The 25,898-nt window shown below is 41.7% G+C and overlaps 1 protein-coding gene across 1 annotated transcript; it reads left to right on the forward strand.

Annotated features, from left to right (window-relative positions):
* The first annotated feature begins 2,871 nt into the window (after positions 1-2,871).
* dnaaf9 (dynein axonemal assembly factor 9) lies at positions 2,872-24,059 on the forward strand. The gene is made up of 37 exons (XM_073483281.1): positions 2,872-2,991; positions 3,915-3,994; positions 4,120-4,245; positions 4,363-4,487; positions 4,819-4,915; positions 5,129-5,235; positions 5,315-5,392; positions 5,529-5,630; positions 6,201-6,256; positions 6,352-6,487; positions 6,885-6,966; positions 7,151-7,187; positions 7,293-7,377; positions 7,465-7,541; positions 7,653-7,697; positions 7,827-7,872; positions 7,956-8,067; positions 8,276-8,346; positions 8,444-8,491; positions 8,579-8,669; positions 8,802-8,905; positions 9,051-9,194; positions 9,602-9,687; positions 9,826-9,927; positions 10,577-10,694; positions 10,857-10,945; positions 11,064-11,198; positions 11,485-11,610; positions 13,997-14,034; positions 15,060-15,195; positions 15,527-15,613; positions 16,325-16,431; positions 16,718-16,792; positions 17,582-17,769; positions 17,897-17,962; positions 18,639-18,732; positions 19,001-24,059. The coding sequence occupies exons 1-37, from the start codon at positions 2,936-2,938 to the stop codon at positions 19,105-19,107; spliced, it is 3,459 nt and encodes a 1,152-aa protein (XP_073339382.1). The 5' UTR covers positions 2,872-2,935; the 3' UTR covers positions 19,108-24,059.
* The last annotated feature ends 1,839 nt before the right edge of the window (positions 24,060-25,898 follow it).

Raw genomic sequence — 25,898 nt, forward strand, 5'->3', positions numbered from 1 at the left:
AAAGTGGGGCCTGTGGCCTGCCATCAGGTTTGATTTGCCCTGCCAGATGTTTCTTGCACAAAAAATAAAAAATAAAAACAAATTGAGAGATAAAATGCTCTTTTCTCTTTTGGTAATCTGAGCACAGCAGCCAGCGTTCCAATTTGTGCATGAAAAAAATAAGGAACTTTTTTCACTTGTTTTTACATCATAAACACAGCAGAGAAAACAATTTTGATTAGACTTTAAAAGGATTGCCAGACAACAGCTGCCTTGCCCATGGTCCACTATTTACCTTCAGTTTTGGCCCTCAAAAGTAAAAACTTTAGGCAGCCCTGCTGTGGATGACCCACACTGGTATGTAACTCTATCACCCTCTAGTGGGAGAAGTTGCTGCATCTGAATGTCTCAAAATGCAGTTAACTAACTCTCATCAGACATTTTCTAAATAAAATCTTTTTCTAAAGTATCCCACATGAAATAAAAGTTGATCTGGAATATCTCATAGTCCATTTTTAGTAACCATTGTACTGCAGATGGATCTGTGTTTGTCTTTATCTTAACTAACTGATTTAAAACAGAAAAAAACATCTTACCTTCAGTGGCTCTCATGTGGAGCTGCGACATGGCTCTGTGGCTTATCACAGCTTCCTCCAGACTCTCTCTTTTTGCCTCATATTGCTTGTTTACAGCTGCCTCCTTCTTTCTTTCCTCATCATGTTTCTTCCTCAACTCCTTGATCTCTTTAGCTCTCCTCTCCTCCTGCTCCTGCACCAGCTGCTTGAAGGCCTGCTCCTTCTCCTCGGCCTCTTGCACCTTCTGTTTCAGCATCGTCATGGCCGAGTCTTCTGTGCTCCTCTTCTTCGCTTCAGTCAGCATGGCGTCCGTGTAGCCCGTCGCACCATTTTCAGTCAGCATGTAGTCGACCATCTCAAACAGAGCTTGAAGTTTGTCTGTTGCATTGGATGATGTGATGCGGCAGTATCTCCCATTGCACATGTTTATTAGCTCCAGGAGGGCGTCGTCCAGTGTGTCAGCAACCTTTCCGTCTTCCAAAGAGAGCACCACCAGGTATTTTAAGGCTTCAGCTCCAAAGTGAGCCTGCAGAGTCTCTACCATTCTTCTTTGCCTCTTTGTGTAATGTCCACCTTGGATCAGCAGCAGAAATGTAATGATTCCACCTGTGCAAGATTTAAAGCAGCCATCTATTGCCTGGCTGATGCCCTCCTCTGTCATGTCCTCCTTTAAATCTGCATAGTGCAAGCTGATCGAGTGACCATCTACCGCCAAGTCACAGACTTGACTTGATCCCAGACTAAACTGGACATGTTTCTTTCCAGAGTTGTCCTGCAGCAGAGACTTGAAAGAGAGCCATTCCTCCTCTGTGGATATGACCACCATCATCTGACTCGTGTTAGTTATGCCTTCTGCCAAACAACAACAACAACAACACAAATTAATTCACATTTCATAGCAGTAAATATGTCTGAAAGTACACATTTTAGAAAAACAATTACTCACTGTGCGACATGTCTTTGCAGGTGCTCTCACAGGTCTGAGATGCTTGTCACTTCCAGATAACCTGAAACTGGATTCTCTGGCTCCTCAACAAACAAGATAATGGGCAGAAAAAAATAAGATGCTTCCTGCTTACAACAGTTCTCGTGTCACCTGCAGTTTTGTCGACGAGGAAGTGCATTCCACAGCACAGCTTGGAATGACCCTGCTACTCGTCCTGTGCATCTTTTTGTGCTTCTGTCAAGCTTAAATGAACTTCCTCCCCTCACGAGCATTGCTTTACTCACAAATAAGCAACACTTCTTACTTATACCTTTATGCACTTTGAACCAAGGTTCTCTCTCTATCCTTTTTGTCATACACTCACATAAAGTTGGTTTAGTGACTCATTTCACTATCTTACTTCATTCCCCTGAGACTAACCCTAACATAAGCCACAACCACTGCAGGCCTAACCCCAAGCCTACCTCTCACCTCAAGCAAAAACCACATTCACCTTAATGGTTACCAGCTGTTTGCCCTCAAATACAGAAAGTGAATCCCCACAATGTGACTGTGTGAAGCGAATCATGTCTCCACAATGCAGGCCTAAGTAAGTGGTAAGTTGCAAGCTCCTAATCAGCTGGCCTAGTTCAATTTCCTTTTCCCACCTGACTCTATCAAGCAGCTGCCCTCTGCACAATAAGGTTACTGGGAGAAGCATCCTGTGATTGTTTTTTTGTCTGCACTTATTGCTGAATCAGCCACACTGCAGATATTTAGCCAAAACAGGAAAAGTAGTGCCATGGCATGCAAGATAACATGTGGGCTATTGACCAGGTGAGCGTGCACATCAACACCGATGACCCAAAAGGAGAATAAAAACATATATCATTACATGCATTGCTTTCTTTATCTTCTTGCCACATTTGATGGAGTCACAGAGGGACATTATGTTTTAAATCAACATAAAACATGCATTTATCACTGGTAGCACGCAGATGTATTGTGATAGTTGCACAGTGTAGCTACAGTACATGAAGGAGTTCCCCCTGCACACACACAACAGCTGAGATTACTGAGGGATTGCACCATCTCCCTGTGCTGCTGTCAAATGGCCCACAACAAGGCAGGACTACAGCGAAAAATGGGGGGAAACCGTCTGGAAAAATTCAGATACATTCACATTTGTTAATCGTTTAATTCTGCTAACACGTAATATGATGCTATTAATATGAAATTCTTTAGAAATATTAATAATTTGTCGTGTATATATTGGATTATTCCCGTAAAATATCGTACTGATATTCCGGACTCCCCTAAATATGAAATGGTTCGCTCCGTTGCGTTGCTATCGTTCTGTGGACATTCTCCAGGGTGATGGAGGAGATGTAGCTATCCAGCCTGAAAATACATCGGTTAAAAAACGTAAATTGTGTGAACTGTGACAACATTAACAATGGCCGGTATAAGGAGAGTGAACGGGAAATTATCGGGAGTCAACCCGGCTGTCAGGTAAAGCTCACATCGAGTTGTGTTCACAGCAAACGGCCGAGCGAAGCCGCTAAGCTAACACGGCTAACGTTAGCCGGAGCCGTTGTCTGTTATTTGTCGATTTGTGATCGTCAGTTAATGTTAAAGGTTCCTAAAAAAAACACTAATGCTAATGCTAATGCTAATGCTAGGAAAATGTCTAACAAGCTACAGGTCACATTAATTAGCTGGTTAAGCCACATAGTAATTTACCTCATAGCACCCATACCGAGGAATTCCCCGTTATTTGTTGTTGTCAAAACGTCAAACATGCTATGTTAATGTGTAGCTAATGAATTGTGTAGGTTACACACACACACACATTAAATGAATATGCAACGCTAATAATAACTGACATAGCTCATAATTACATACGCATCGTTATCTCATAATCAATTGAGAGAGTATTTCTAGTTATTATGAGAAAAACTGGTAGTCATAAGATGTTAACTCGTGGCTGGGAGTTAGTTTGGGGTATTGATGTTAGCTATCATAGTTTTCTCATAAAATATATTTAAAAAAATGCATTTAATAGATTCACTCCTACTGGTAAACTTCACCTGAAGTATGACAAAGAAATTAAATATAAGGTCCAAGTTACTGGCTATATACAGAGAGGAAGGAATAGTTAACTTCTCCTCAGATGGTTTGTTGTTATCTAATAGTCTCCTGACCTCCAAAGCACTTTATAACACGTGTCTCATTCATCTATCCACACACACATTCATACACTCATGACAGACGCTGCCATTCAAGGTGCCAACCTGCTCATCAGGGCCAATTTGGGGTTCAGTATCTTGCTCAAGGGTGCTTTGACATGAACCTTCTGATTAATGGACGACCCGTTCTACCTCCTGAGCTTCTGCTGTTATGACTAACTTGTTATTTCTGTTTTCATTTTCTAGTTGCTGTCGTCTGCGTCAGGTTCAGTCTCTGCTCTGCGAGGGTGGCACTGCCACGCCAGATGGCATCCTGTGCTCTCTCGGTATGTCAAGTTGCAAAGTGCAAGTTTTACTGCGGCTAGAGGAAGTTATTTTGTAGTACAGATGCCGAACAAACAATTGATGGTCATCCCAAAACAAATGTTATTTTTTTGTGTGTGTATTGTAGGAATTGACAGCAGATATAATGAGGGATGCACTGAGCTGGCGAAATACCTGTTCTATGGACTGTATGGAAGAAACCAGTTAAATCTGGAACATGTCCTGGAGGAATTTCCTGAAGAAATGCTGGATGGTGAGTTTTCCCAAGTGTTGTGCACTAGATTTTGAATCATGTATTTGTACCTGCTTTATTTCTTCACTACTGTGCTCACAGTACTAACTACTGACACATCACTTGTCTGCTTTCTAGATGTAATCTTGCTGATCAAGGCAGAGTGTGTCCATCTGTACTGCAACCCGCTGAACTACAGTTACCTGTTGCCCTACGTGTCCCACTGGAGGAACCTGCATCTCTACTGCATGACTGAGGCAGAGGTTAAAAAGATCTCCTCCTCCCCTACAGGCCTATCGTTCATGTTAATTACGCTTCCTGAATGCGTAAGATAGGAGTAGGAGCCTTATCAAGATTATTTAGGCATGTTGACTGTCCACCTGGCTACAGGTTTAACCCCTGCAGGCTATTTCATCAAGCAGAGCTGTTAGTTGCCTCACATTGCTCTGAAAACTCACATATCAAAGTAATGACCAACCAGTTTCATGGCTGAAAATGGTCAATATGACCTTTTTGCAGCAGTGTTTATAATCATAATTTTGCCTTATATTAAGTCCTTTTCTAAGTTCCTCTTGTTTTTCCACCTACTCACAGTATGAAGATGAGGAGGCAGCAGAGGAATTCAAAATCTCCAGTTTTGTCACAATGGTGCAGGACTGCTACCGTATCGGAGTACCTAACAGCTCCCAAGGTACATATCATCACATTTTAATCTCCACATTCATTCGCTACACGTGTGTGAAAGAGATAGTGAAGTGTGTCCCACGCACTAACATGACATTACATCTCAGTTAACCAGAATACAATGTCATTTTTGCTAGTTTCACCTTCTCGGCAGTATGTACTTACTGGATAATTACACCAACAACAGCAGTAATTATACCTGTCCTGCTGTTACTTTTAGGACACATCCAGAGGTTTGATATGTTTATGGTGGAAAAGTGGCCCCTGATTCAAGCGTTTGCCCTGGAAGGCATTGGTGGAGGAAGCTTTTTTACCATGAAATACAAGGTACCTGGTAGAGTGTAGAAATAATAATTTAAAAAAAGTATCTGTACTACTACGTTGTACTTACCTATTGCTTTTCCAGCTTATGGACATGAGTGAGAAGCTGTGGCAGGTTTACAACCGACTCGACCCAGTGTCCCTGGATACAGTCTTCACAGAGGTAACACTGAGATCCTATTTTCATCAGCTGTTGCATTAAAGACCTAAAAGACCTCCAAAGTCATATTTAGTTTGCAAACATGACCATTCAGTATGATATTTCCTCTTAACTTAATGTGTTGTTTGTTGTATTTAAGGACCTGGTGAACTTTGAGAAGCAGTGGAGCGGCTTTTTCTCCAGCATGGACCTGGAGAGCCATCTCTCCATCTTGGAGCTATCTGAAGCGCAGGCAGGAGAGGTACGTTAAGTGTTACAGTATTCATTATATGAAGAGAAGATTGATAACATTGAACAATCAGCCAGCTCTAGTTGTGAGTTGTGCTGTTTTCTTGTCCCAAAAACAAAACACACAATATTTTTTTCATATTTTCCCTTTTTTGGGTTAAAAGTAACAATACATCTTGTTATGTGGTTTAAAACAACTGTGGGAGTACAGTACAGCATGAGAAGAGTGAATAAATTATTATGTCTTAAGTTTGAGCAAAGTCATGCATAAATTAGTATAATGCTTCCTTCATCCACCTGCACTTTATTCATTAGTAGTGGCCACAAGCCAGCATCGATGCACCCTCATTAGAAAGTCTTACAGTTCACTTCCTCTTCCTGCAAATCGAACGTGCAAACGGAGATGGAGGAGTGGAGGGGGCGGAGGTGTAGTGACTGGAAGGAGATTAAGTCAATATCTGCTTTAATGACTACCTGTGCATTTGTTGTAAATATCATGTAGTTTACAAGAAACACAAAGACTATTTCCCGATGCAATGTTCAATGTCTGGATTGTATAAAGTTTTTTTTCATGAATCCACAGGCTTTCCGTACATATTACTCTCATGGACTGATCTCAAGCAACATCACAGATAAAAGGTACTGATCATATTCCACAATATATATAACTGTCGTGTTGTAGTTTGTAGAACAAATAAATACTATTTGCTCAATCGAATGTTTCTTTATTTCAGTAAAAGTCAGCAGCCCTTTGTGTTGTTCGGGAAGCATTCCTCCTCAGACGATTTGGAGAGCTACTCGTTCAACTTTCCCTCAGAGAGTCATCAGGTCCGCAGCACAGGGCCTCGAGGCTCTGCAGCCAAACACATGGTGAGAATATGAAATAATAACTAGTATGTTGTGATTAAAAAAAACAAAGCTCACTCTGCAGACTACTCACATTACTGTTGGGTCCCTATTAATGGCTGGACACTTGCCAAAGTGGTTAGTAGAGTAGGATTTGATCTTTTTTTTTCATTATGTGTACTAAATGTGTCATAAAACACACTGCTCAAGTTAAAGAGCAGAGGTGACCTGCAGCACCACCTGGTGAAGTACTTTGGTACAACCGGTGGTGAGTGATGTGCAGAGCAGTGTTTGATAAATCATCTCGAACATCTGGTGCCAGCAAACAAGTGATTACTGATCATATGTCTCTTGCTAGTTGAGATTCTTTTGACTTTGTGAAGTGGGAACATGTCATTAATGTAACCTTTGTGTCCATTAGATTCTGCAGTGTGTGGCTCCTAAAGGACCTCTATCCTGCTCTCGAACATATTTCTTTGGGAGCACCCACACTCCATACCTTGGTGAGGTTTTACTCAATGACTTTTTTAAATATTGAGCTATGCTAGTGTGAAATGTTGCTTAGTGTGAAGTTAAATGCAGGGCCCAGAAGGAGCTTCACTGGCTGGGTTTTAAGTGTAATATAAAAAGCCCTTATTTGTAGCGTCAGTGTGTAATTTTTTACACTTTGCTGTATTTCACCCACAGGAAATCAAAACACAGAGCAAAAGAAAACAGAAGTCTTGTAAGTGATTTAATTTTGGATCTTATGTTTTTTTCTTCTTCTCTGAAACAAATTGGTTGACCATTAAATGTTCAACAATGCCTGAATGAATTTTACTTTTTTCAGACTTCTGTCACAGATTTATTCAGCTGCTGTTCAAGGAGTCCTTTCAGGAATCAAATGCTACTCCTGTACCACCAGCGCTACCAAGGTAAGAAGAGCACTCATCTTAAAATTAATCTTTCATGATGTTCTGTAGCCTGTACAGCTGCTGAATGCAAAATGTTTATTATTGTAGGCTAAGGATGTGGCAGAGAACACCTTTCTACTGGCTTTGGACTCGATGAATTTAAGTCAGTACCGCAGTTCTCTCAGGTACAGATTGATTTGAACTTTTCACTGTTGTCCAGTATATGAGGCTTTCAGCCAAGCATGAAATGAAACGTATTGTTTGAATCGGTTTGATTCTGTGTTTTCTCTTCTCAGGTCCAAATGTGAATTCAACATTCAAGCAGTGAATAAGGAAGGAAGGTGTGTGATAACTAGTGCTTGTTGGTCATCTGCAAGCATTTTTTACTTTCTGACCCAGCTCCTTAACACTTAATTAATGTTTTGTAAATATGTGGTTTTCAAACTAAAGAGCCTGTTTTTTATTTTCAGGGTTATTCCTCTGACTGATGAAGAGAGCCGTTATGTCATAAAGACGGTATGTTAGAGAAGCATATCATTTTGCTTGATTAAAAAGCTTCTTGCTTTTTTCATTTTGACTAATTATCCTTTTTTTCTAAGGCCTCCATGACTGTCCATGACATCCCAGACCTGCAGTGGGACGGCGGGGACCTGGGCTCTGTGGTCTTCTCTGAATCCTTCTTGGAGTCCAGCATCAACATTCAACAGAAAGGTACAATATTGATTAGATTAAGGCTAATTAGAATGGATTACAGATATACGATACAGACTATATATTAACAATCCCCCACAGGTCAAAAAGGCAAAAGTCATTTTGTAACAACAGAGCAGTGGCAAAAAATACCCTATATCCTTCCCTGAGCAGTGATTCATCTTGTGCCGTTCTTTGTCTTATTTGCTTGTGTTTTCTTCTCCTGCAGATGGCACTGTGTCCTCAGACAGCTGCTACACCATCCTGACTACAACTGTGCCTCGCTATGCATGCTGGCTGGTGTGTGAGATCAATGTGATAATCCTTAGTTTCAGGAGTAAACAATTTATTTATTCCAACATTGTTGTCAAAATTCTTATGTCCATGTTGTTTCTAGATGGAATCTGATGTCAAGCAGTCTGAGCAAGCCCAACATCTTGCTAAGGTAAGTTAAGCAGCTTTTGTGTATCCACTGTGCAAGAATACATGCTTATGTATGAGCCTCATCACTTACAGTATGTTTCTTCAACAGAAAGAGGACGCCACTTGTTTGGGAACTGCTCTGACTGTAGCAGATGCTGCGTATGTGTTCTCCAGCAGCCAGCTCTCCACACACGAAGAAGGTGACATTTTCTACTAATATTAGCATTTATTCTATGTAATTGATATTCATTTACAGTAAATTACAGTTGGTGTAACTGGTGTATAATCATTGATTCGTAGATTTCTAATTCTTTCTCTAATTCTCATCTTAGGGAAAATCATTTTCTTCTCTGAGGGTCTGCTGTTTATCCATTCTCAATATGGAAGCATTACCCTGTCCAAGGATCACATCAGCAACATCAAGTTCTACGATCCGGTAATATTTATAGTTACCGTGCAGTTAAAAGACAGTTCTTTGCTTGTTCCTTACAAAACCATGATAAATCATTTAATATGAATCCAAATGTAGTTGAATTTCTGGTACCAACTTGTGTATGACCTGAGTGTCCTCTTATTACCAGGACTCCAGCGCTGTGGCGTCTCTTTTCGTGGAGTATGACAGCAGCCTGCTGCCCCACCTCCCGTTCCCTCTCCACAGCTCGGATCAGTGTCTGGTCTTTGCTCTTCAGCCCAGGTCAAAGAGCCACAGGGCCTTTTATTCCAAGGTATGACCTCTGAAAGATACACATGGACCAGCTGAATTTGGCTGATTCTCTCATCATGCCTATATAACATTAATCTATGGATTTATTTCTAGCAATTAATACTATAGTAGTTATTACAGCATTACAACCTTAGGCATATTTAAGTTTTCAGAATAATAAAAAAAATATATATTTGTCTTGCTTTATCCAATGTTTTACTCCAATAAAATGCTGTTCAGTTTCCAAAAGTATATGTTGTGGGACTGTATGTATTTGTTTTGAAGGATAGAATGTAGTTTTTTGTTGATTCATGGATGATCCATTACTATCAGAAAAATAAAACCTTCGTAGCCTACTTCCTCATCGTCTTTATTTTATGCTAAAGATGCAGCTTCAGTTGAATAAATCTTTTGGTCTCTTGGTTTCAGGTTTTGTCAGTTTGGCAAAACACTGAATCTGGACTCACTCTGCAAATGGTGGATAAAGATCACCTGACCTGGAACCAGAAAAACATGTAAGATGTCTTTATCTCCTTTACAACTAAACATCAGTTTAATTTGCCATTGCAGTTGAATCTTTTATCTCTGATACATATTATTACCACTTGTGAAGATAGTCTGTGATTTGTCTGACTCTGACATTTTTCTCTCAGGCACAGCAGACTGCAGAAGCTGCACGACAGCCAGGAGCCACCAGTGGCCAAACGCAGAGGCAGCCTGAAGACTTCATACTCCCAGCTGCCAGGGCAGGACATGTTAGTATACACTCAAGTCACTCAGTAGAGTGTTCCAGAGTTGGACTGAACAAGTAATAAAACTCGATGCTAGGTATTGCTTAATCAAGAAGCATGTCCTCCCAAAATAGCATTAAGCCCGCATCCAAACTTGGAAGGTCTTTTCTGCTTAAAGAAAGAATATAACATAACATAACTTCATTATCTAGGCCAAAATAAACACATTTCTTTCCCGCCCCTGAACCTAAAACAAAGAAGATTACATGAAAGGATAACTCGGCACCTTCGGCAGATTCATGTTCCTCCCAAATCCGTCCTAAATCTGTCACCTGGTATAAATAGACATCAGGCTGTTTTAAGGAAATACAGTACAGTGCTTCTAAAAAGTAATCGCTCTCTTTTGCACAAGTTTTTGCATTATCAGTCTCATTTTTAATTGCTCCGTTCCCACGCACATGATTGATGGCTTTGAGCTTTTATGTAAATATCTACAGCAAAAATGTAAGCAAAGATGTGGCTGGTGCAAGGACTTTGTAAAATTGTAGCACTCATTTTGATAATTTTCCTTACAAATACAAGCTAATTCCCTACATACATTTTTTATCTAGTTATGCGAGTGAGTCATGACCCAATTTCTGCTAACTGTTTGTTTTATTGTGGACTCTGCCAGGTTTCTTCAGCACTTTGCTTTGAGTAGTATTGGTCAGGAGCCAATTCTGTATGACCACCTGGGGGTGCTCTTCCCCTCTGCAGAGCTGAGGAATCCAGCCAACAGTCAAGGAGACAAGGTGAGCACTTTGAATAAGGTGAAGTTGATGCTCCTCATCTCAAACATGTAGACAAGAATACAAAAAAAAAAACACTTGTGGTTCCTTCGAATATGTTGTTACCTTTGTCAAGTACAGCTGAGACTGTTCAAATCTGATGTGGGCTTTTTAATGTGTGAAAAGGTTGTGATTACCATCATCACTGGATTGCCAGGAAGCCATAAGAAGAGACTCTGCGACTTCCTGGTCCAGTTAAACAAAGAGCGTGGAAGGTGAGAGAGATTAATTTAAGAGATTTTTAATTAATCTGACATATGTTGTACTTGTTTAACATTAATAATAATAATGATGAAAAGAACAACACCGACAAAAATAATTTGCCATCTGTAGGTGGGTGGTGTACGAGCCTGGCCCCGACAGCTGTGACAGCTTCTCAGCCTCTCACCTGCAGCAGTACTTGTCCAGCTTCCTGGAGAGCCAGAGAGGCCCGGGAGGCAAACCCCGTCTGTTGGTGCTCTCACCTGGGTAAGAAAGCCCGCTGATCAGCCTGATACAGCTGGGAACTGAGAAGGCAGGACTCAGCCAGTAGAGCAGAGCTGAGTTTCAGAGGCGTTTCAGTCTAAGAATACAACAATGTGAAAATAATGTTATCTGACATGTCATCATTCAGTGCCACAGATCATAGCCTTTGTATCTTTAGAGAACAATATCAAACAGTATTTAAATACATTAGAAAAAGAAAAGACTGAATTAATTTACTGTTCTTTGTCAGTGATGACTTATTCAGTTGTATGTGTTCTGACTTGTACAGATACACAGACGTTCTAGATGTGGTCCAAGCTGTGCTTTTCCACCCTGACCCAGTTGTCCAAGCATGCTTCACCATCGGCGCTGTAACTGCTTGTGTGGACCCCCTCACTTCCTGTATGGAGCACAGGTGAGTTTTTGTGTCTCGAGTAAGTTTGGACAAGCTTCAACTGGCCTTAAAGAAACATATAGCAGATGAATTCATGTCCATTACAATTAAACTCCTCCTGTGTCTGAGTTGACATATAAACAAAATCCCAAAATGTCTAACTGAAGTAGACTGATTGGATTTCCAGACGGGTAAAACAGGCTTTTCATACGCTTGAAACTATGTGAAGTGTGATGGATTGAGACCAAACAAAGATGTCAGATACTTTGTATATGCGGAAGAAAGGGTTTCAAAGTTGTGTTGTTTGCTTTGTTAAAATAAAGAATGTAACGGTGAAATGAAAAGACCCGTAAGTATATATTGTTCTGATTCAGTATTGACTCAGTTGCAAACTTAACACTTCAGTCCTCAGGCTCTGCTTCCTGCTTTGTGCCAATGTTTATATCAGGTTCCCAATAACTAGAAAGCTTTTACTATGAAGAAACTATATATATCAAGTTTGTATTAACGGCATCTGAAAGATTTCTTCTCCGAAAATCTATCCAATGTGTAGAAAAATATTCACCACTTGTAGGTGTGAAATGTGACACAGAAAAGTTTGCAGCTTGCTCCAGAGAACGGCAGTTCAGTCAACCAGGATTCACAGCAGATACAATAGATTCAGTGACCCAGTTTCACAACAAAAAACTACTCAAATCACTCCTGGAGCACAATCTGCTATTCTGCTATCTGTCTGTGTGCTCAGTATGTTCCAAAAAAACGTATATTTTCACCAAAAATAGCTTACATTTGGTCGTTGCACAGTTAGCTTCTTACAATTTTGGTTTCAAATCATTCCCTGTAAATGTAGCTGCATGCAACAAAGGTGAACGTCTAGCAGCAAAGTTAAAGAGGTGAAATAAGCTAAAACACACCACCTGAAATTCACGTTTAGGGTCTCATGGAGTTCAGTTTTTCAAGCAACATATGGACAGAGCAGATGATGACAGACAGTGCCGGATGTTGATAAATTGTTGATGCACTCGAGGTTTCCAGGACGAGGTCGAGGCAGGGTCCCTTTTACAGAGAGGATCAGGCCTACATTTAATCTCACTCTCCTTTTGTTACAGGCTTTAGATGTAGCTTACAGAGCTTCTCGCTGCCGTAGATTGACTGAGCTGCTCCACACAATATGACATACCACTCCGGTTAATAGGCTGTTTTCCACTGCAGAGCCAAGCTGGGTTGGCCAGTGATACTTACATACAGATGAAGTCAATCAAGAGGGTCCAGTTTTTACAACAATAGTGCTGCCATCTTTCTATACCGGACATTTAATTAGAAAAGTGTTCTAACAGATGCCCTGGTCACTGTTCTGCACAGCAACATTTGTATATAATAGACCATATATGCAGGATTACGAAAACTCCCAGAGTCGTTCAGACAAGATGCTTGTCTAGTGAGCCGAACTTTAATAATACATTTTTAAATGTGTTTTGGATCCTGAGCTATAAACATGCTGTGATGACCCTCCAGTCAAAGTCTGACAAGCCTCATTGGCTCAGCAGTGGAAAAATGTGTAATAAGAGGTTTAGTTTGCAAATTGGTTAGCACTGACTTTTCCATTTGAGGCTTCTTCAACAAGCCCCCTATCACTGTCTGTTGCCATAGATTGTGTGGAGGTCTGCAAAGGCCCACTATGGCGCTAATTGGGTGTGGTTAGCCCAGCTTAGGTCTGACCTGCCTGTCAACCCCCTCAGCATAGCCCTCTAATCCCCCCAGGTCCACATGCGCGACCAACACACCCTCCTCAGTGAAGCTCATCAGTCAGTCATGATCCATTCTTTGTGATGAATGTAGACAGTTCATTACATCAGGACAGGAAAGATAAATGCCTTTCAAATTGCTGATGCCCTAGCCTGCAGGCTCCCTAAGAGTCTGTGGTGGCTGGAGGGGTGGGTGGTGGGGGGCAGACTTGGCTCAGAGAAGTTGTGTATAACACTGATCGATTTGAAAACTCAGGATAAATTATGTTAAGATTAAATGAGATTACAGAAAGCTTTTACATTGGTCAGTTGCCAGTCATACTCATGATGTCATCTGATGAAAAAAGCCTCACGATTGATAACTGGATCGCTCGCCAGGGGCCATAACATGGAATTAGCCTGTTTATTGCTGTACAACGTTGGCAAGCACCCATTAGTCATAAATAGAGTTATTGTTTGTGATGATATTGTGGGAAAAGACATGGGTTAAAATAAAGAGGACTCGCATGTGTTTCACTTAGGTACAAAAATCCCACAGTGCATCAGTGACAATCTGAGTCAAACTAAATTTGCATTTGACTGATGGCTGACAGTCAAACTGTACTCAAGCATACTGTATATTTTAATTTAATTTGATGTCCTGCTGTCTCTCGTCTTATCAGGTTTGCTTTCCCTAAGCTGTTGGAGCAATGCAGCCAAGGTAGGTCCCGTCTCTGTCGCACTCTTCAACCTTCCAACAACAGAATACGTCGAGGATAAACTTGCTTTATGTATTACTGAGGAAACACCACATTTATATTCATTGGTATTGATTTTTTACATAAGTGTAATGCTCTTTTGGAAGCCGTTCAACATTGCCATTTCAAACATACGTCATGCTGTCAGATTGAACAATATAACCATTAAGGGTCAAGAGGAGGAGTTCTGCATGTACATCCAGTGATAACAGAAGCAAATTAGAGATCCAACACAAGCATGTAGTGAAGGAGTGAATTCATGTGCAGCAATGCTTTGTGGTTAGCGTTTGTGATTCACACTCCAGCAGAACAATCCTCCATCTTTGAAAAAGGCCAAAACAAATATGGAGGTCATTGTGTTGTATGGCGCAGTGAAGGGCTTAGTACACCTTGTAATATCACACTTTCCAAGAAAATTAACATTTTGAGATTGAGTTTCCCACAGAGAACTTGCTGTCATGGTGTTCAGACCATCACCCATTATGCAGCTGTCCTCCACCTGCAGGTCCTTACAAAGTCTTAAAATGAAAGTTTAATTGGACATCCCACGAAAGGCTCGGGACACCTTTGCCCCAACCATTCCTTCATGTTTGAGAGCACACAGTCTGGCTTGTATTCTGTAGTGACAGTTTGAAGATTTTATTGCCATTATCCACGCTGTCTTTTCTTACTGGAATCAGAAAAATTCCAATTTGGGCAGCAGGGAGGAAGTCGGGCTCGGCGGAGCTGAGGAGCAAACACCACAGTTTAATCCGTCACAGAATTATTTATTGTGTTTTATATCCAACCAATCGTTTTGAAGGAATCAAAATGTCAGTTTCCCTAAAAAAATTCAACCTGCAGGTGGAGCGCAGCAGCAGTAAATTGAACCCTGTGTAAAATAAGCTATTTCTGCAGTGGCATTACAGATTTGGTTCTGTATTTTGAGGAAAGTGAGCCGGTTTTTCTTGGAATTCATATTCCCTTTCTGTGCCTCGTTTTATGTCAGGTATTGTGAGTACAGTGGTGTTCACTGGGCTGACAGCAGAGCAGAAGCACCCTCTCATGCAGCATGTTCAGCAGTTGGTACGCTCTGCCAACCCCACCGCAGCCTTCATACTGGCAGAGAGAGGAGCTGTCACCAGGTAGGCGCCCACAGAATTGTGATCAATGCAGCAAACAGTCACTTAACTGCTCTTATCTTTGCCTAAAATATTCACTTCAGGCTACATTTTATTCTGCTTTTTGAGTCTCTGTCTGAATATGTTAGGTCAGAGCACTGCTCAGTTAGCACAGTGATGTGTCATGAGCATTTCCCAGTGCAGTCTGTACTTAAAGAATATTTATTTTTAGTAATTGAAAGTAGGACATTTCCTGAAGCAGTTTCATGTCATATGTGCGCACATTTAATACACACATTTATACAATCTAAGTGTTACGTATTCATACTGTAATGTTTTGTTTTTTTTTAACTAGGAATGAAGATGTGAATCTGATACTGTCTGATAGCAGCTTCAATGAGCCGCAGATGTTGAGAGCCCGTTATGTCCTCTACCCTGGATGGTAAGAAGCTCATTCTGCGTTCCTCTCTACTGCTTGTGACCCCCGTGTGTCCTCCTGTGTCCACACTCAACCTTTTGGCCGTTGAGCGACAGATTGGCTTTGATTCCTGCCTCTGCGTTTCTCCGTCCTGCCTCTCCTCCCTCCCTGCGGTTTAATTGCCACTCGGCTGCAGTGGTGGGGGTATCGGCTGCTGATTGCTGTAAAGCCCCTCAGGGCATCTTGTGTTCTATCACCAGCTGCCTCCTGGCAGCACAGTAACAAGCTGTTGGCCATACAGTTGCCATGTACACAGAGGGGTTCTCCTTCCCTTTGGACCTTGTCCAGTCAGCCTTCATGCCACAGTGGTCAGCCTAATATGAACCTCTGCTAAATCCTCCAGTCAGATCATACACTGCATATCTGGCCACAGTCTAGCCCTTTCGATTGACTCATCTTCAAGCTTTATTTTACGTCTGATGCTTTTTATACTTTCTTAAATATTTGACCATGGCCTAAATCTTTTTCACCTGCTAAAGGAGTATCAGCATTAACAGATTTATCTTCCACATGCACATTGATACCAGCAAATCACACACACTGGCCTCTTTCCTGTGGGCAGCTGGTAGAGTAAACAACTTTCCAGCCAAAGACAAAATGTAGCACAAACACTTGGCTTGCTCCAGACTTAACTTTCTCACCATTTGTGTAATGTGCACGTGTTATGTGTTTCAGGTGCAAAGGCCGCTTCTTCACCGGTTCTGGTTCTCTGGTCTTCACCCAGCACCGCCTGGCTTTCAGCCGCCCCCTAGAGAGGCCTCTATTTGTCACCCGCTGCAAAGGTGAGATGGAAAAGAATTCTCCCCCCTTTTTTTTGACTGTTACACGTGACTGAAGCTCCAGATATGAGCTGGCAGGGTTTGGGGATGATTACATAAGCTGCCTCTCCCTCCAAATATGGAGACAACTGAGGTCTCAGAGTAATTGTCTGCGGTTGCTGTGCAATAATCTGTTTTCCCAAAAGATGCACTTATGACATCTTGCCAACAGCGATGCTTTTCAGGAACATTTAAATTAATATTGTTAAATCCTATAATTTGTGCTTAAACTCTAATAAATTTTCTGCAGCACTCAAGTCATCACTGAGGCTCAGCCCCTTCCGAGGAAATGTGTACAATGTCTGGGGAAAAGTCCGATTTTCTGGTAGGAATGACTATTGACTAATACTTTCTCAGATCAGATTTTGAATTCCTGACAACTTGCTTTTGTCCAGCATTACTAAACACATGTGACTTCTTTCATTGGTAAATATTTTAACCTGCATTTGCATTTCCCAGTTTTGGGAATAATTAAAGAAAAGGTTGCCCTCAAGGCGGGCAAGAAGCTCCTGACGGTAGGAATGTTGCTCGGTTGTTGCTCTGGTGTCTGGTGTTTAGAATTCAGCTCATAGTCCACTGCTTTGGTTTCCTTCGCATAGTTTTCTCACTCTTTTTTCATTTGGAGACTGTGTAGAGTTGTTGCATGAGGAGAGAGTGCAGGTGCCTGTGAGGAGATGTGCAGAGAGTGTGCAGATATTTGTAGAGAGCTGTGAAGATAGAGGAGTGTGGAACGAGTGTGGAGACTCTACTGTATGATCCTATCCTAATACTCACATTCCTTTAGTGTGTTTTCCAGTCTGTCTGTAGAGCAGTGTATCATTTACATCGCTTTATATTTAGTTATTTTACTTCATTTTAATTTTAGCTGTTGCACTCTCAGTATTACTTTTTACATTAAGTAAGGACATATTTGAGATGTTTAATCTTATTTTTTGCCACGCACGTGAGTTCTGTGAGCCATTTTGGGAACAGAGAGGTTGTATGTATGTTAAAACATTAACACCCCCACCAACACCATGCTGTTACCATACGAAGCTGCCGTAGCAGGCGATACACAAGGTGTAAACTGTATGTGCGACTTGGGTGTGAGCTCCTTTATCTCTGGAACCTCCAGACTCAGACCAACTGATGGAGGTGAGCTACAACACGGTGAGCGGGAGCCTGAGCATAGTCCCAGAGCAGACCGGTGACCCTCTGACCTCGGGCCCCAACGGGACCAACACGTCCTTCTTCCTCATCTTTGATGGTGTCGGCCTCACCGAGGACGGACTTAAGGACTGGCTCAGACTGTGCGCTAAGCAGGTTGGCATTGAAGTGTCCCTGCTGTTTTTGATGACAATACACACTGAGACTCGTCTGTAGTATCAGTCAAGTACTGTGTAAGAAAATAAACAGCTTAAAGGCCGTTTTTTCTATTTGATGTTTACAGAGGCAGACAAAGAAGCCGAGGAAGACTAAAAATACCCTTTCACCACAAGAAATCAAGCGCATACATGTGAGTGTGTTTATTTTTATAATTATATAATTATGTATAATATAACTTTATATTTACCAGAGGTGGAATATGTGAAGACAAAAGTACATTAAAGCCCCCCTGTGGTGTCGACTAGGAGCAATGTTTTTAGGGGCTGGCACCTGCTTTGTTGTGCCGATATTGAATTACTGGCATGTATGCACGCAATGCACATTTGCACTTCCCTGTTTATAGTATCGTGCTCGGTGGTGGTAAGAACTTCAGCAGCGTGAAGAAGAAAACGTGGATGTAAATAATGCAGCTTTCAAAACATTTCCCGATAATGTGCTTTTGTAAATGTGTGACATTACATGCATCCAACACGGTTCCCCAGGGATACACCGACGTGTTTCGTGACAGCCAATGAATGTAAACGCAACTGTGTTTGTTTGGAAGAAAACCCGACAAACTATTTTTAGGTTTATTGTCAATAAATGCCCCAGCAAGAGCAAACGTGGTGTGAAATCTTTGATGTTAGATACAAGCCTCAGCAGAATGTTCTCCTGGTGGTCCGATGCTTTTTCTGTTTGTTTGTCTGTTTGTTTGGAGGCTGTCCTTATCTTCTAAGAGAGCTCGGCTCGGGTCAGGGACTGATATTGATGCGGGCCTTCTCAGTCGATAACCTTGACTGAACTTGATATTATGTGTTTCTCTTCAGATCACCAGGCACTTGGATCCACTACCACCAGGCTACTTCTACAACGGTTACCAGTATGTGGACATTTTTGGAGGAAAAATGAACCTCCACCCCAGTATCCCTCTCAGTGGTTATTGCCAAGGGTTAGGGTTAGAGTAAGGTTCAAGTTTAGAACTTCAGCTATATCTAATTTTACACCTGTAATACTGTACTGGAGGTTTTATTTTATGTCACAGAGGCTAACAAAAAGAAACAGTTACTCTTTGGATGTTTTTGGACCAAAGAAAGCAGCGATCGTGACTCATTCTGCAGGTATTCTCGCAACTGCATTGTTCTTTGTGGTCATTGTGCTGCTGTTTCCCTTAACATTGCTGTTTCCGCAGACATGGAAGAGTTCATTAAGGAGTACATCGCCGAGGCCAACAAAGAGATCGAGCTGTTCAACCGTCAGCTGGAGCTGCAGAGACAGCCCGACCTGTTTGATCCGTGATAGAATCTGTCTGTATGTCCACTGCCTCCATCGGTCTTATTTAACTCAGTGGGAGGGACAGGGAGGGAACAGGGGTTTATGTACTGAACGCTCCACTAGCATGGTCAATGTGTGTTCACACCACATGCATCTGCAGAAACCGCTGCAGTCCATTCATTATATATCCACTATGTCACTTTGTTAGCATGGAAAGGTTGAGTGCAGGTGAGATTTTAAACAGTGACATCACCCACCATGATACGCCAGTTATGTCACGTTGCCTCCCTGCAACACTACCATCTGTACACTTAGCACTTTGGCGAGTTAGATATCATATTTATCAGATAAAAATTAAGTGGCAAACTGATGCGGTCACTGGTGTCATTGCAAATTAAAAGAGCAAGAAATGAGAGTCGCTCACAACTGCAGACAAATCTGAAACATAGCGCAACACAAGACTCCGATGTGATTACGACACTAAGCCTGAGAGCTATGAGACGTTTCACAATTGAAGGGAATTTCCAACCCCACGCTCCTACAGCTTGTGCGTTTCTGTTTATCACAGTTGGCAAATTAATGCCTCTATTTCTGGATAGGCATGGATAGCCGTGTGATTCTGGTGGGCTCCCTGGTGGGGTTTCTCAAGAATCGCTCCTCCTCTGTTGTCACCCAATCCGTGGCCCACCTGTTATCTTGTCTGCGTGCCACGCTGCAGCAGAGGGAGCGCTTGGCCATAGAGCTGTAAACATTGGACAGCCTGTTGGCTGCAGACAACTGATGAATGATGCCATTAATCACATAGCTAAACGCCGTCCCAGTGCTTTATTTTAAGACTCCTAAAGTGAATCTAATGAAAGTGCAATAAAGCAGACTTCAGTCCCTGCAGCAATGTGTCGTAGTTATAAAACAGCTGAGGCCGACACACATTAAATCACTTCCTGAGGTTACGTGTCCACCAGAAACTGTATTCTGTTCATTTGAATGCTGCTAGTTAACAGTGAGAAAGCAGGTAGACACAGAAAGTTAAGCTAAAGCTCACAGCAGCAGGTGTGGATCACACATTTCACCATTTTGGTCCAAAAGTTTGTTTGTTGTTATTAATGTGAACATTCCTTTTTTCTTTTGGGGAGGAAAAGGGGGAAAATGATAAAATCCGGGAAAACCTGGATTCAGTTTACTGTTTGGTGGTTCGGTGTGGGTAAACACGAGTAGAGCCTTTAGTGAAAGGTCGAAGGCTTTGTATTAGTGGTGTGATGTTGCAGAGAATCAGACTTCATGTCCTGCTTAAATGGGTAGTTATGCTCCTGTTTGCTCTGCGATCGTGTGTCACACTAATGTTCTATGCATGTCTTCCTCTAACCAGGGTTCCTACACAGGGTTTGAAATGTTCTAACTCAAAAGAAAAATGTATTCGATAAGCTCTTAGTAATATTTGTGAAATGACACGTTACGTTGTCATATGGCTGCATATTTGGGTAGTATTAAACCCACTTAACCAAATAAGAATTTCAAAGTAAAAGCGTGCTAAATAAGCACGCTTGAGGCTGTAAAATGTGTAGGAACCCTGCTACAATCTCTGGAGATGTAATGGCTTTCATTCTTTATGGGGTCAGCAGTGTGCTATACAGGCTTAATACCAGTCTTTGGGTCAAGGTGTTGAATTGATACTTTAAAAGGAATATTTAAATGCACATAAAGGTGCGTGCATACTGCTGCTACTACATTGGTACGATATATTACATTAGCCTTCTGAACTTCGTACCAAAAAAAAGCGCTTGTACTCGATGTTGAGTACTGTGAGATTTTTTACCATTTCAGATAAGAGAGGAAGGGTGTTTCTGCTCAGAGAATATTTTAAGTCCCTAATCTTATTCCTAAGCAGAGAGGGGGGGGATGCTTGCTAGTATTCACTGTTGTTTGATGCAGATATTTTTAGATCAGTGGGACCATGTCTGCCTGTCAGCACTGTCAACAGCCAGTAAGATTGAGGGAATCAGTAACTTTGTTTTCAGCTGGCGGACAAACCGAGAGTAAAATCTCGTTAGCGAGTTATTTTCCCCATCACATCGATCGTTGATTCAAATGATCCTGACACTGCTGGCCCCATCCGTCCACTTTGATACGAACAAGCCATACCATCTTATGCTAGATGTGCCACTGTCTTTTTAGATGAATAATACAATTGCATAGAATAGCACATAACATAGCAATGACGTACGCCTCTGACATGTATTACCTTGGCATGTTCCAGCCAGCAAAAGAGGGGGAGAGGAGGAGGAGGAGGAGGAGGAGGAGGAGGAGGCAGCTCACCCCAAGTTACTCATTCCATTAGCTCCTCTCTAACAGTCCTTCTCTTTTACTCGATGAAAGAAGTGCAATTGTACCTTGTGGTTTTTTATATAGTCTACTTACAGTATCCTCAAAAAGCTCTTTAAGGACAAGCGCCGCGCAAAAAAAAAGAGCCGCTAAATTCTCAGTCTCTCACAGCTTTTGTTCTGTCGTCTGTTCACGTAACACGGTAACGAGTCTTAACAACAGGTGAAGGGGTTTTGTTGCAAAATGAGATGCCACCAGGAACAAAAACAAAAAAAATAAAGCATTACCTCCACTTACAGATGGCTGATAGAACAAAATGCAAACAGATTACAGTGCTTTTTTTTTTTTTTAAAGCGAAGCAGGATAATATGTAACATAAATCCCTTGTTGACAAAATCATAACTCTTGTTTAAGCTGGATCCCCTGTTTAGCGTTTCAGAGATGCACTCTCAAAGCCGTCTTTTTTTTTTTTGAGCAACAGTTGCTGTCGTTCTGGAGTTACGTAATACTGCAGAGAGTTACCTTGATTGACAGTGAAACAGTCTGAGGCTGATGTATGGGAGACTGAAAGTGCCACAACCTGCTCCACATGTCAAAGAGCAGAAGAATCTGAACCCATAATTGGCCCAAGAGATCAGAAGAAGTCCTTAAAGAGTGGAGGGTTATGTAAGATGTTTGTGATATTTAAATCAAATTAACACTAACACATATACACACACATAAACACGACTACTACTACTAAGTACGTCTACACTATTTTGCATGTGTTGAGATGTCATGTGAATATGATGCCACATATATTCTGACAGAAATTGCCTTTCACCAAACTGGTACAACAAAGAGAAAAATAATCACATTTATTTTACATATCTGCGAAGAAATTTGAATTACCTCGAAGCGACAAATAGTATTTTTGTAAAGAGAATTGAACACTCAAGGTGCAAGCAAATCGTCTCCTCTCGCACAAGCTACAAAAAAAATACAGCAAAAGCAGATGCAATTTTTTTTTGCAAAAAAGAGAATCTGATCGGTTGTGAGATGTCAGGTTTCTCTGATCCAGCAGTGCCTTGGCTACGGCTAAGAAGAGCAGAGATTAAAGCTGCATTCAGAGCTCCATCCCTCCCCCCGTCACAGGGGGAGGAGGTGTTGTCAGGCAAGGATCCGTCCTTCAACAGTGTTGGTGAAAGGAATCCATGGAGTTGTTCTTTAAAGCAGTGTGGTTTTACTAAGCCAGAGGGTAAAGTAGGCGACGTCACGCAGGGGGGGCGGTCACTGGAGGGCTCAGGGACGATTCAGGTATTCTTGCAAACTAATCAAAAAAGATGTTGGGAGACGGGCTGGGTACCACAGCGAGGGCTGAAACCAGAACAGTTCTGAGACTGTAAATTAATTTATGTTCACAGCGGTACGTTTATTGGTTACATTCAGTTGATTTCTTTATTGAAAATGTACAAACACTAGAAGCAAAGCTGCATTTTTGTACAGGTTCCTTTACAATCAGTAGATGATTACTTAGAAACGCTTATATTTATTTTTTATGCCCAGCCCTAGTATGGATACAAAACCTTTAAGTTTTGTATCAGAGTATGGATAAAAAGAAAAATGCAGATTGAGTTTGTGACTAAAGTTGGGTGACCCCTACTTATTGCACATTGGGGGCCCAAAGAGCCCTCCACGAGCCTCTCAGCGCGACCGCTACGCAACTCTCTGGCAGATCGAGCACCCTGGTGTCTTCATCCTGTACGTGGAGGCTAGCCGTTTTTGTAGCTGAAGTTATAGGACAAAAACAAAGTTTGGTGTTAATTGGTTTTTATATATGAAGGGGTTGAAATGTGACGTTTCTTGTGCTGCAGTGTGATAACGCAGTGCGAGAAAGTTTTTGTTCTTTTCTAGTTTTGAAGAGTGGCTCCGATGTTCGAAAAGGGCCAGCCGGTGGGGAATGTATGCACTTCTTGAAGAAGTGGATATTTTTATGGTATTTTTGTGCTTATTGGAGGAAGGCGGCTCGGAAATGGATTTTTAACTGTCCAAATTTTGCTCAGGCCTCAGGGGACCGCTGACACTAATTGTTTGGGCCGCTCTGTCCTATCGAGGTTAAAAGGGAATCACGGGCTCTTCACCCCACCGTCCTCACAGACAGCGAGAGGAATTTGCTCAGGTCTACTTATTATTTCCAAACCTGAGATTACATATTTGTCCCATCAATCTCGAGTGTTGCAGAAGAAGATGGGGGTGAAATTGTGGTTAATATCTTCTGTCTGTAGCCGCGATGCAGCTGTCGAGGAACAGTAACGATTCAAGTTGGGAGGTGTTTGATGTCACGATGGCAGAATTAGATCTGAGGGGGAAAAAAAAGCAAAGGGCTCATTTCTTCTCTGCCATCTACAGGCCGTCCAAAGTAAAAAAGAAAAAAATAACTTATAAAATAATTTATTGTCTCTATTGTGATGAGAAGCAAAAACTTCAAAAGTGCCAAACTGACCTCCGCATTTAGTTTTGAGGGTGTTAACATGCTGTGAGCGTGTGAAGTCAAACTGAATTGCATTTGCACAAAACTACTGTAACTTCTGTTTTTTTCCTGTGACTGATGCTTTTATAATCTAACTGTTGTTTTTATTGCACCACGTAATCCATTAAATATTTATATGGTTGATCAATCCCTGTCCTTTTTTTTTTTATTTCTTAAAGAAGTCTCTGTTCTGTTGCTGTGCGATTGTGCAATAACAGTTTTGCTCTCAGATGTCAGCGGCCTCACATGCAGCCAGTTTGACATAGTAGTGGATTTGACACTTGGTGAGGCGACACGGATTCACTCTGTGCATCCAAACCCCCGTATCAGCACCGACTGAGGCGGTGAGCTCTCTGTTGTTGGGACTGGAAGAGCTAGACTAAACATAAAACAGTCTGCTGAGAGTGTGCGTAAAAAGCTTGTGTGTGTGTTTAGTGGTTCGGCTATTAACACACTTCGTTAAAGAGAGATGGCAGCTGAAACGGTGCTGAGGGAATGTGAGGAATCCTGCCCCACATAACACACTTTTAGCCCTTCATTTCCTCGTGCACATGTGTGTGTGCGTGTTTCTGGGTGTTTCAAAGAAAGGAAGATCGAGTGTGTGTGTGTGTGTGTGTGTGTGTGTGTGTGTGTGTGTGTGTGTGTGTGTGTGTGTCCTTGTATTGTTGCCAGGCAGATACAGCCCTCCACATGGCTAACCTCTGACATCAGCGTTTCCTCGCCTCGCTCCTGCCACCACTGAGCCGCCAGTTTCTCCCCAGCGACTCAAGGCAAAACCCCCCCCCCCCTCCGCCCAGATACACTTAAAACACACTCTTACTGTATCTTTTCCACCGTTAGCCGCCCTTTTTCTCCTCCCCGCCCCACTATTGTTGTATTTTTACTGAGGCAGCGAGCCCAGGCTATTTGTGGGCTATTATGACAGCCACATGTAAACACTCATCACTCTCACTGGCGTCTGCCAAAGCCTGCCGAGTGGGCCCAGGTCACTGCAACAATAGTGCACTGTACAGTGCTGGATTTGTTCACTCTCACTGAGTGGGACTGTGGGGGAGTTTCTTTCAAACTGAAGCTGTTAAAGCTTGCCAGCCTTGATCCCAAACTTTAACTGTCCCCTGGGTTTGACTGTTTTCCGGCTGTAAAGGACAAAGAAGAGCCTGAATTCATGTTGTTAACCGTGACACACGCTCAGCTGCCAGGTTATTACTGAAACTAATGCGGTCTAACACCACAATCCTGCACTAAATCCTCCATTCACGATGGTTTTAATGATCGGTTTTTGTCGGAAATGTGTTGATTCAACTTTTGTGTGCACTTTTAAAGCTGAAGTCTGTGTAGCTGGTAGATTTTATTGCAATATTCTGACTTATTTTGTCCACCGCATTTATATGAGGGAAGGTTAAGTGACAGAAACACCTCTGCAAAAAAGTTATTATCTTTACTTTTGATCAGTTGTAGACGGTTTGGGGACAACTCCAGAAAGATCTTCTGAAACTAAAAAACTACGTGTTAAATCTGAAGAAGTCTTTTTCTTTGAGTTTGAGTGACGGCGGGTTTCCAAGTTCACAGATGGTTTGACATCCGTTGGCGTCTCGCATCACTTTCTATTTGCACAAAACAGAAAACTATGTTGATTTAGGGAGAACTAACTGCAAAAATAGAGTTACATGATGATTTGCATGTGTAGTAAACACGATAATCCAAATGATCTGCCTGGATATGTTCATTAAAGGGGCTCTATGTAACAATTTGTAGCAATTTACATGTTTTAATCTCTTTTTTTAATGGACATTTATGAGCGGATTGAAGCAGGACCTTGTCTACACAAGCCTGTGACGATTTGTTTAAAATAAGTAAAATATATAACAATATTCTCGTCATTTTACACATTTTTAAAGCAGAAGTTGTACATATTATATCTTTAAAGATCTCTGATAGACCTGTGACATGATGAGAAAATAAAGAGTCTCTCAGATTTTTAGTATTT

This window comes from Pagrus major, chromosome 16 (genome assembly GCF_040436345.1).
Source record: "Pagrus major chromosome 16, Pma_NU_1.0".
Classification (NCBI taxonomy): domain Eukaryota; kingdom Metazoa; phylum Chordata; class Actinopteri; order Spariformes; family Sparidae; genus Pagrus; species Pagrus major.